This window comes from Pleurodeles waltl, chromosome 11 (assembly GCF_031143425.1).
Source record: "Pleurodeles waltl isolate 20211129_DDA chromosome 11, aPleWal1.hap1.20221129, whole genome shotgun sequence".
NCBI lineage: Eukaryota > Metazoa > Chordata > Amphibia > Caudata > Salamandridae > Pleurodeles > Pleurodeles waltl.
Genome location: NC_090450.1, coordinates 732,671,600 through 732,683,785, shown reverse-complemented (window position 1 = coordinate 732,683,785; position 12,186 = coordinate 732,671,600). Strand labels below are relative to the sequence as shown.

At 46.8% G+C, this 12,186-nt stretch overlaps 1 protein-coding gene across 1 annotated transcript in view; it reads right to left on the bottom strand.

The window, feature by feature from the left end:
- The window catches only part of GPAT2 (glycerol-3-phosphate acyltransferase 2, mitochondrial), a 1,401,514-nt gene that overhangs the window by 981,932 nt on the left and 407,396 nt on the right, over positions 1-12,186 (bottom strand). Inside the window, exon 5 of the mRNA XM_069212686.1 lies at positions 8,103-8,240. Coding sequence (XP_069068787.1) covers positions 8,103-8,240 — 138 coding nt within the window. The remainder of the gene's footprint in view (positions 1-8,102; positions 8,241-12,186) is intronic.

Sequence of the window (12,186 nt, the reverse complement as noted above, 5' to 3'; positions counted from 1 at the left end):
AAATCCCAAGGGAAGTGTTCAGAGAGCTGGATATGCTCTTGGTGGAGCTTCTATGGCAGGGTAAACGATGAGAGAGTGGGCTTGGGGTGGCTTAGACGTCCCGAATATGGAGTTGTATCGGTTTGTGGCCAACCTGCAACACGCTATCTCCTGGCTAGCTGGGGAGTGGGATTGGGAGAGATATCACTCAGAGGGATCACACAAAGGTCAACAATTAGGTGCACTCTTGTTGATGTGGGCAGGAACACCCACTTTCCACATTTATTAAGCCTAATGGGTCAAATATGGAAAGGAGTCGAGCCTCCTTTGCCTTAGATTTAGATATCTTGATAATCTCTCAGTTCAGGCACATAGCCCAAATGATGGCAATGGATAAATGGCAAGAGGAGGGTTGCATAGTGCTAGGTGATATTTATCCTGATGGCCGCTTTATATCCTTACAAGACGCAGAAACAAACTTTCACTTAGGAGGGGGTCAATTTCTCCAATATGCCAAAATATCTGCCACAGCACACCAATTGTGGATGACATTCCCCAATGCACCAGACCCTACCCACACTATGGTCACACTCTTAAATATGGCAGGGGGTTGATGATTCATTACACATTTATATTGTGAACTTAGGGCAGACTGACACCATCAGCCGCTAGGGGTTGAACAAGTGTGACCATAGTACAGCGTAGAACAGATTTCTCCTTGGGATTAGACTAAAATACATGAGAGGGTCTGTAAGACGATCACGTCTGCTAGATTTAAACAAATCCAGTATAACATTATTCATATGACATATCTTTCTTCGGAGAGCCTCAGCCGCATTTACCTCACTACAGCCTCGATATAGGGCCTTTCGGATGAACTTTGTCCATATGATATGGTATGGCCCAAAAATATCAGAGTTTTGGAGCAAGATACAAGCACACCTGAAGTGGGTGACAGGGTGGGACATTTCCCTAACTATTAAAAATTGTTTGTTAAGCGACCTGCCTGACAACTCAAAAAAGAAAACCTCACTAGGTGCTATACGATCCTAGGTCTAGTAGTGGCTAAAAGACACATTGCCGAACACTGGCACAGCCCTCGCCCCCCGGCGGTCGTGGCCTCGAGAAACGATCTCCTGGAGTGGGTGGGTGCAGAGGAGGCACACCTGAGGAAAACTAGGACTGATGCGAAGATAGAGGAGGCATTGATGACCTGAGCGCCATGACCCAAACACTGCTACATATCAACCCACAGGGCCCAGATACCACACTCAATTAGACTCAGACAATGATTAGGCTACTGAAAAGCCCCAGCTAGATTTCCATGTATTAAGGCTTACTCCTACTGAGTAATTAAAGCATTCGACGAGGAAGGTGGTGGTTACCTTTCCTATGACACAAAATAAGTCAAGATTTCAGGGTCAGGACGGTGACTGCGTCCTACAATGCACATGTAATGTTATATTCTGATGTTATCAAGTTTGCAATTGTTCAGCTGTCATGAAAGAATTTTATTGATGTCATACTGCAATCTTTCCTATACGTAGTTGTTCCTTAAGAATACATGTCGGAACAAAGCATGCTGGAACCACGCATGCCTAAACAACGCAGTCGGAACAACGACCGCACTGTTACTACTAAAGCCTTTACCACGAATGCCGTAACATTTTTTCATTATAAAGGCTTTCCTGGTAAAGGCATATGTGGAATGGCTTGCATGGTTCCAGCATGCGACCCCCCTGACACCCCACCCCACCCCTAAAACTACCCCAACCTCCCACTCTGCCCCTAAAACTACCCTGACCCCCAACCTAAAATTACCATGACCCCCCACCCCACCTCTAAAACCACCTCAACCCTGCCCCTTAAATTACCATGACTCCCCCCCACCCTGCCCCTAAAACCTAAACCCACCCAACCCCACCTCTAAAATTACAGCAACCACACCCCAAAACCTACAACCACCCCAACCCCCACCCCTAAAATTACAGTGACCACTCACCCCCACCCCCAAAACATAAAACTAACCCAACCCCTAAAATCTAAAACGTCCTCGAACCCCCAACACTGCCCCTAAAACTACACCGACTCCCCACCCCCAAAACTAAACTACCACGACCCCCCAACCCAGACAATAAAACCACCCCAACACCCCACCCCTAAAATTACCGTGACCCCCCAACCCGCCCCAGAACTTAAAACCACCCAACCCCCCCTAAAACCTAAACTACCCCAATCCCCACCCAGCCCCTAAAACTTCTGCAACACCCCCACCCACGCCCCTAAAACTTCCGCAACCCCCCCCACCCACGCCCCTAAAAACTAAAATTATCCCCACCCACGCCCCTAAAACTACCCCACAACCATACCCCAGGCCCACTTACCTGACCGCATCCTTCTCCGTTCCGTAGTCTGTTTTCCTCTGCCTTAACCACGCATGTTCGTTGTTCCTGACATGCGTGGTTAAGGCAGAGGAAAACAGGGTTCTTATTCAGAAATGTGTTGTTCCACTTTCGTGGACAACGACCCTTGTTGTTCCGCTGTCGTGGTTTAGGCTGCTTCCCGTTCCTGAAACATTATATTTAATGAAATTCTAAATGACAAAGATTCTTTAAAAACAAAAAAAGGGGGGGGCCATCTCAAGAAGGATATTTTTCGGTTGCGCTACCTTTTGAGGGACTGCTTCGCTTTGAGGGAAAGCGTGATCTTGTCCTCCCAGTTGCCGGAGTATTGATTCCACTGACCCTCTAGACATTCTTGAAGGGGTCTCATGTAGAGATGGGAGTTTGGTTTTAGAAATACACAGGATGCCACTGAGCCCAGGAGATATGACACTCTCCTCACTGCGGGATGAGAGGTTTTCATAAGAGAGTGACATTTCAGAGGGATGGATAACAGTCTCTCCACCAAAGAATGCACTTTTGCTTGTATGTTGTCTATGGTGGCATCTGGATAATAAAGGAAATGCACTGAAGAGGTTGATTTGTTGTGAATGACCTGCAAGCCTAGTCGGTGAAGAGTACTGATTGTCATCTGATTTATGGGAGTTGTGCCTCTTGTCGTGTTGACACCTTGATAAGCCAGTCGTCTAGGTATGGACAGACGAATATGCAAAGTTCCTGAGATGTGTGACGAGCACTGCCATTCACTTCGAAAAGGCTCTTGGGGGCAATTTAAGGCCAAAGCGAAGTACCAGGTATTGGTAGTGATCATGACCAACTACAAACTTCTGGAATTTACAATGTTTACCTGGCTATGGGAACGTGAGAATATGCATCCTGGAGAATTAATGAGCAGAGACAGTCTCCCTAATGGATTTGGGGATAGATTTGAGGTAATGCTAGCATTCTGAATTTTTATCTGTGCATCCATTTGGGGCATATCAGATCTAGTTTGGGTTAGAATTCGTTTTTGGTGCCTTTCTTCTTCACCAAAAAAATAACAGGAATAAACCCCCATGCCTTGTTGGTTAAGAGGAACAGTCTCCACCACTTGCTTCTGCAGAAGGGTGTTTACTTCCGATCTGAGCATTTCTAGATGTTGATAGGATGCTTAGGTGGGTTAGTTGGTGGATGGCTGGTGAATCTGAGACAAACATTTTGCACAATATTCAGAACCCAGGCTTCTTTTGTGATGGATTGCCACTCTGACAGATGTTGTGAGATACTTCACCTTACCGGAGTGGGTAACAAGGAGAGGAAGTAAAGGATCATTCTTTGGAGCCTGCAGGAGGCTTTCCTGCTTGAGCTGGCTGGTGACCGCTCTTCCCTTGGGCTGATGATGTTGGTCATTCTGGAAAGGTCCTTTGCTACTGTTGGTGCTCTTACAATCATTAAGGTTTTTCAACCTTTTGCGGTAGAAACTTCGTACATAAGGCTTGTAGGTGGGTCTGCATTGTTCGTTACTTTTCTCTAGACCTACCACCTTCAAGGTCTCCATCTCAGTCTTCTTCTGAGCAGTCTCATCCTCGGCTAAATATAAGGGGTTACCCAAGAAGGGAAGATTAAGAATTTTCTGCAGGGATTCTTGTTTTCGGGCTGTTAGACACAGCAAAGAGTGCCGTCTAAGAACAAACCCATGACAGTATCCAGGTACTGCCTTTAGTGAAGAATCAGCAGCAGCACTAATGACTTAGTTGGAGACTATCATGCCCTCTAACCACCTCGAGGAAGTCCTCTCATCGATCCCTTCGGGTGTCCTTCTGCAAACTGCTGCAAGGTGTCTCATAAGGCTCTCATATCTGCGCAGCAAGGACAATGCACTTGCTGTTTTCATGGTTGTGGCAGCTGAACCACTTACCATGCGCCCCACTAAATCCAGCTTTGCACTCTCTTTGTATGGTGGTACTGTAGACTGAGTAGTAGAATGCAATTTCTTTGCAGCTAGGATGACTACGGAATCAAGGGGAGGATCTAAACAAAGGAACAATGGGTCCTGCTCTGGGAGCCTATATTTTTTCTGGATCTTCGACAGACCCGATTTGGCTGCAGTCGGTGTAAGGAAAAGCTGCATGGGTGGTTCCAAGAGACCAGGAACTAGTGGTAGAAGGGGTCTGGCCGCCACCAGTTGGTAAAGCATCTCAAAGATTACTGATGTGGATGCAGCTTGGGCAGTATTCAACTTCGAGGCCCCTCAAACAAGCACCTCTTGAAAGGTGTTAATATCATACAGTGGCAAGACCTGTGGCTGAGACGTGTCAGTCAGTGTTGGTGAACATCTCCCAGTGCTGGAGGAAGAAGTAGAATAGGAGAACAGCATCTTAATCGTGTTCTAGACTTGGACTTGGATGCATGATGGTCATGTATTTGACAAGAAGATTGTCATATTGCGATCGGTGGTGGTGTCACGAATGCACTTCTGCTCTTGACAATGACAAGATCTCGAATGAGGTGATCTTGATGTTCGAGGAGAAGCTAGAAGTCTCAGTAGAGGTACTTCCACAGATGTTTGTGGTTGTGGAAGAGGCACTGGCGCAGAAGGTGGAAGAGGTGCTGAAGGAGGTGGCGGAGGAGTGTAGGAGAGTTCGGAAGTAAGATGGGCGATGATGGATAATACACCCTGGAGTGTTCAGAGCCAGAGGTGGATGGTAAACATCTTGATTTTCTGACATTCTACAGGTCTGGAGGTCTCAATGTCAATTTTCTCCTATGCCTCCGCATATACAGACTTCTCCAGGTCGTACTTTTCCTACTTCTCAGTGTCATGGAATCTTCTAACTTCCTGTCTGGATGTGGAACAGTGCCTCCTACTCTACGTCGACCCTGCTCTCAATGGCAGCATGTAGGAACTATATCTTGTCTCAATGACAAGGTATAGTGATATCAACCTGGAACAACATTTTTGATGGTGGCCTCTATTTTTAGATCTCCCTCGCCTGAGCCCTCAGAGGAAGGTAGAAGAGCCCTGGTAGAGGGCTGACCCTCTCCTCGCTATCCTGGAACAACATTTTTGATGGTGGCCTCTATTTTTAGATCTCCCTCGCCTGAGCCCTCAGAGGAAGGTAGAAGAGCCCTGGTAGAGGGCTGACCCTCTCCTCGCTATCATGATGTCCCACCTTCAGACTGTGTTTGTTGCCGTCTCTACTGCTCTTCTGTCCCATTAAGGCAAATCCTTTTCCTGTCCCTCAGGGTACGTCTTGAAAAGATCCTGCAGTGTGGACATCAGTCAGGAGCAGGATTCTCAGGAAGGCAGATGTTCCAAATGTAAAGAGGGTCTGACTTGGCCTTCTATCTTCCACCGGCAGGACACGGGTCAAAAAAGGATTGCATTTTATTTGACAAAGGAAAAAAAAATGTATCAGAAAAGGACAGCAAAACACTGAAACAGGTGAAATCCAGTGAATGAAACATTTGTCAAAAATTTCCTAGTGAGATTTTTGAGGGAAAAAAGCCAAAAAGTCCAAGGTCAGTGCTCCAATATCATGTCACCAGGAGCCGGAAAAAAGAAATTAGGCAACTGTCACCTGCTGGGCAGGAAGGGATACTGGTGGGCTGTGAGTCTTTAAAGGCTCTTTTCATATCTACATAATGGCATTCTATAAGGCTACATTGTCCTCTCCTCCTTCATCTTTCTCCTTTCAAACGGGGCTTGTGAAAGAGAATTGAATCGTCAAATATCACAATTATAGTTAGTTTGTCTGAATTTTTCACATATTTTTACCCTTTTTAAATGCAATCTGAAGCAGTTGGCCAATGTAGCCTTCCTTAATGGAAGCAAAACATTAATGTCTTAGGTGTTTCTCCAGGCCTTACTGAAGAAAGGTGAACATCTGCTGTAAAGAAGTGCTCCAGGATCCCCACATGTAAGCGGGATTATTCAGTGTTTAGGACTATTAACAGAGATCCCCTGTGTGAGGAAATGCCTCCTTGGCATGGTTACCTCCTGACTTTTTGCCTTTGCTGATGCCAAGTTATGATTGAAAGTGTGCTGGAACCCTGCTAACCAGGCCCCAGCACCAGTGTTCTTTCCCTAAACTGTATCTTTGTCTCCACAATTGGCACAACCCTGGCACTCGGGTAAGTCCCTTGTAACTGGCACCCTTGGTACCAAGGGCCCTGATGCCAGGGAAGGTCTCTAAGGGCTGCAGCATGTCTTATGCCACCCTGGGGACCCCTCACTCGGCGCATACACACTGCTTGCCAGCTTGTGTGTGCTGGTGGGGAGAAAATGACAACTTCCTACACCCTGAGTGAGAACTAGGCTTATTATTCATTCATCTGCTAAAACTAGCATAGCACCTAGGCAGTGAGGGTGGTAAGGGCTACAAAATGGCATGTTACAATCTTTCCCTGTTGTTCTCACTGTTCATTAAACACAACTGCTTTTAATTTTTATCTTCTGTGATGCTACCAAACAAAATTGTGTTCCCTAGATACAGGAATTTTAAAATAACTATTTAAAAATAAATATGTCAAAATACATATTCTGTTTGTATTGATCATAGTGTGTGCAACTCATTCATGAATGAACGCTCGGATTACTAGTGCAACTCTAAAGCTTTTAAGGGACTGTGGTATAGTGCACCCTGTCTTAGGGCTGTAAGGCCTGCTAGAGGGGTGACTTACCTATGCCACAGGCAGTGTGAGGTTGGCATGGCACTCTGAGGGGAGTGCCATGTCGACTTAGTCATTTTCTCCCCATCAGCACACACAAGCTGTGAAGCAGTGTGCATGTGCTGAGTGAGGGGTCCCTAGGGTGGCATAAGACATGCTGCAGCCCTTAGAAACCTTCCCTGGCATCAGGGCCCTTGGTAGCAGTTACGAGGGACTTACCTGAGTGCCAGGGTTGTGCCAATTGTGGAGACAAAGGTACAGTTTAGAGAAAGAACACTGGTGCTGGGGCCTGGTTAGCAGGGTCCCAGCACACTCTCAAATCATAACTTAGCATCAGCAAAGGCAAAATATCAGGGGGTAACCATGCCAAGGAGGCATTTCTTTACAATCATGACGTGCTCTACTTGTTGCTTACTGCTTGCTTTCTTTCAAATAAAAAGATCTTTAAAAGAAAAAAACAAAAACACCTTCTGGCCTGAGGGAGAAGCTTGTCATTCAGGGTCTGCCTGATGGCCACACCAAGGGTCTATGAGGCCTCACAATCAACGTGGCACAGTGACAGGCAGTTGTGAGAATCTTACAAGAACTTTCCATCTTGAAATTTTTAGAGCAAAAATGTAGGCTTCTCCTGCATCTTGGGGCGTAAAACCTGTTTAAGTCCATTACCACTTGGTGATGATTCAGGGAATTTTCATACTACGTATTACAGTGGGTGTTTTGTCTAGGACTATTATTTGGACCACTACTGAAACCTTTGGCATTCATCTTCCTCGGATGTGAATGAAGTATTTTTGTGCAGGAAATAAGCATTTGAAACAACTTGTCACTGTGCTCTCTGTAGCTGAAAAAAGACAAGCAACATTCCAAGCGTGTCCGGTGAACCGATAACTGCAATCATAACTTTCCTTACGAGCACTCCTCTTCATTAATTAACTGCAGGACTTTGTAGTATACAGCACTAAAAATGCAGCACAAACTGAAAGCACAATAATCTGCAAAACTCGTCCTGTAAACGGCCCACTCTAATTCCCTTTTTAGAATCCATTCAGTAAATAATATAGAAAGAACTACCGGATAAGAAATGGTGAGAGGGTTGATTGAACTTCTCCAAGAATCTTCAGTATTTCAGTCTTCCACCAGCTTGTAGAATGGAAGGAACAATTACTATCAACCACCACACCAACCTCAGGATTAATTACTGCCTGAACCCTGAGAGGAAAAGAAGAAAGATCAAGTGAGAAACATACAAGCAAACAACATAAAAATTGGAGACTTCACAGAAAAAAAGGTCATAGCCAATATATTATACCAAATCAAGAACATTAAGCCAAACAGAGACAGAGAAACACAATATGCACATACATATTAAGAAACATAGGGATCAGCATCACTAATAAACAGGGAGATTAAAAAAGACACCAGAGAAACAACTGGAATCTGACACTCAAACAGAAAACACAGAGCCAACACCAGGTACACAAATTGGTGTCATAAACAAAATAGTTTATCTAAGCCGAGTTGGCACAGAACTTCGATAATCACAGCTGACAAAAGACTAAGACACGGGGTATCCCAACGCTGGGAGTGGGGGAGCAGCAGTGCTAGGTGTCCCACAGCAAGGTAGGATCATCACAGTTATAAACTCTAACTATGGACAGTCACGTAACACAGGGTGTATTGGAAGGCAGCAAACCATAGGACTGACGAATACGTGGATTTTTAAGGTTCACCTGAACACAGGAAAACCATTTTTGATCATGTTTTTGAAGAACCGAAACAGAGCACACAGAAAAATCCTGTGCATGGAGGTATCTTCCACTAGAATTCTTTTAGTAGGTATGCTCTATGGTGAGTAGGTTACGATTAGCTGAAGTTAAACTTCTAAGAGGTTGATTATGGTTGAACAGCATTCAAGTAGGGGAACAGCCAGGTAACGCTTTCGAATTGTGATCTTTCTTTTATGAGCTGTCAGGGTAGGGATGTAGTTGCTGCCTAATGTGGTTGTGGCTTTTCAAGACGAATAAAAGGCAAGCAGCCTGGTTGAGGTCTCTGCAGTTCTGAGAGTCATTTCCTAGGGAGTCATGAGTAGGCCCCTTTGACAATATTCCAGACCGGGAATTATGATTGCAAGACTCGGTCAACTTATTTGAAGGGAAAAATGATCAAGAAGTTGAACTGCTATGTAAACTGAGGGATGAAAGCTGCTTTCGCTACAGCATTCATTATTAAGTATGAAGGCGGATTGGGGGCGTGGCCAAGCAATATGGTTGACAGGACCAGAGCAGGCGAGCTCCCAGCCAGCCCACTGCTATTGTGCATCATCTTTCTGCCCAGAACGTGATGAGACAGCTGTGAGACTCCCCAGCATTACCGCCACAACAAGGAGAGCAGCTGGGGCCGTTTGGGTCTCCCAGTGTCAACGCCTAGCCCCACTGCATAACTGAGGCCTGCCGCAAGGCTGAAGTTGCATAGGCCTGAAGTGGCAGAGGCCTGGATGGACCGCACCAGCTGGCCATCTGAGACATGGTGTGACAATCGGACCAGCTCTGCGGCTCTTGCTCCCGTGGCATGAAGCCGGCTGCCAATTCCTGGGGAGGTGATAGGAGTCCTCCTGAGATGCTCCGCAGCGACAGGGCTGCGGGGCCCAATAAAGAAGGAGTGTAACGCGGGCGCTCTGACGACTGCGTAAGCCTGGTGCCTGGTACTAATGGAACCAGGGGTCGAGATCCCCCATTAAGACCATACGGTGTAGGATATTGTGACGTTCCTGATAAGCGGTGAGCGACGGGGGCCGTACTGTTAATTGCCGAGCTGCTGCAGGCACCACGACCTGGCTAAAGGAGGCGGCTCTAGAGGTGGGCGGCATAATGTAGCCCCCTCATTCCCCATAGGAGAAGGGGAGGTGGTAATGGCGCGAGGAGGCCCTGCAGTTCTGTACGTGAGCACCTTGTGAGCACTGGGACAGCTCTTGGTGTTCTATAGCCTCTGAAGTTGGATGGCAGGAGCGGGAGCACCCAGGTGATTAGTTGGTGTCCCCGTGATAGATGCTCAAGAAGACAAACTTCCATGGACTGGGGAGGCCTGTCAAAAGTTGGAGACTGCCTGGTGCACAGCGGGGGTGCTGAGGGATTTTTGAGGCGGGTGAGCAGGTCACCCTTGGCTGCCCATATTTCAACTAGCTAGAGCGGGGTAGTGGCTGCACATTGACATTCCTGTAAAGAAGCCATGGGGAAGGGGAGGCTGGCGCCTTTGTACCTTGTGAACACTATAACACAATATGACACCGTGACAACAACCCCAGTGGATTACACACCAGGGTGGGGCGGACAACCTGGAGGTCTCTCGCAGAGTGGCCCGGAGCCTTCGCGGGCTGAGCCACTGGAGGCCATACATGGCTTTCGGACTGCACTTGAGCAAAAAATAGGTACGGTCTCCATAGTCACTAATCAACTGCGCGCTGATATGAGGAAGGTAGTGGACAACAGCTCAAGGCAACATTGAGACATTGCAGGGAGAGGTCGCCACCCTCAAGCACCAGTTAACACAGTCAACCACAGTCTCCGGTGATCTCGAACGATGGGCAGAAGGTGCAGAGGATCAATCCCAATGCAGTAACATTCGTCTGCAGGGGTTCCTGGAGAGGGTGGAAGGGACCTCGGTGAAGGACTTCCTGGAAAACTGGGTAAGGAGCGAACTGTGGTAACAGGGTCTGATGGACTTCTTCGTGGTGGAATGGGTGCACAGAGCCCTGGTATCGCTAGGATCCTGAACTACTTTGATTGGGACTGCATTCTTTGTGTCTACCATGAACAGGCGGTGCCCTTGTTTAAGAACTGTAGAATCGTCATCTACTCTAACTGCACTAAAAGGCGCAAGAAAAAGGTATTCTTCTTGCGCGTGAAGCAAAAATTTGCGAGCTTTGCAGCTGAAGTACATGCTCCTGTACCCATCAAGGCTGAAGATCATCTCACAGGCTAAGGCACACTGAGAAAGTTTGGAAGTGGCTGGACCACTGGGAAAAGACCGAAGCACTCTGCCCCAGAAGGGGCACGTGGGGGAACTCTGGGTCCAGGCCTCGCCGGGGCCCCAGACGACAGACCCCGAACTGAACACAGAGGAAAAGGTTGTGATAAGGCATGTAGTGGACATATGAGACAGGTTGGATAAATACATCTTGAGGCAATAGTGTGCAGCGATTGCACAAAGAGGGAGACAAGTCAGGTAGGCTGCTGGCTTGGATCTTGAGCAGGGAACACACTCCGTTCCCCTACAACATATTTGCTGACTTCCAACTGCACAAGTGCAACAAACAAGTTACTTACCTTCGGTAATACCTTTTCTGGTGGATTCATTAGCTACCTGTGGATTCCTCACCTAAAGAATTTTCCCACGCGCCAGCCCTCAACGGAAATTTTCTTCTAGCTCTGCACGTCGACGATGACGTCACAATTGCCCGACTCCACGCAATGCCGTATGACGTCATCCAGGCAATAAGAAGCCCTCGTCGACGTGCAGACGTCAGTTATCACTTTTTACGTGCCTTTAAGGCGAACAGGTGAACACTGACATTACAGAGTGATACAAGCACGTCAAGTAAACTTATAAACCAACCTTTATTGCAATAATATGAAACGAAACTAATGGAAACCACACTAATATGCAAATAAATATATATACATATCCAACCATGTTTCTTTTGAAATATACCATATATATAAAGAAATATATATACATTGCATTATTATATACAAATATACAATATACCGGTGCTCACCCAAGAAATTCGAGGCAAGACCAATCAGGCAACCGGGAGGCGGGTGGGACCGTGAGGAATCCACAGGTAGCTAATATATCCACTAGAAGAGGCATTACCGAAGGTAAGTAACTTGTTCTTCTGATGGATACAACTACCTGTGGATTCCTCACCTAAAGAATAGAGTCCCAAAGCAGTACCACTTCCGGAGGTGGGTGCCTGAATGGTCAAACCAAGAAATCCTGCAGCACTGAGCGAGCAAAATGGCTATCCCTCCTGACCTCAGAGTCCAAACAGTAATGTTTGACAAAAGTATGGAGGAATGCCCAAGCTGCCGCTTTGCAGACGTCAACCACAGGAACACCCCTAGCCAAGGCCGATGAAGCAGCCTTAGCCCTGGTG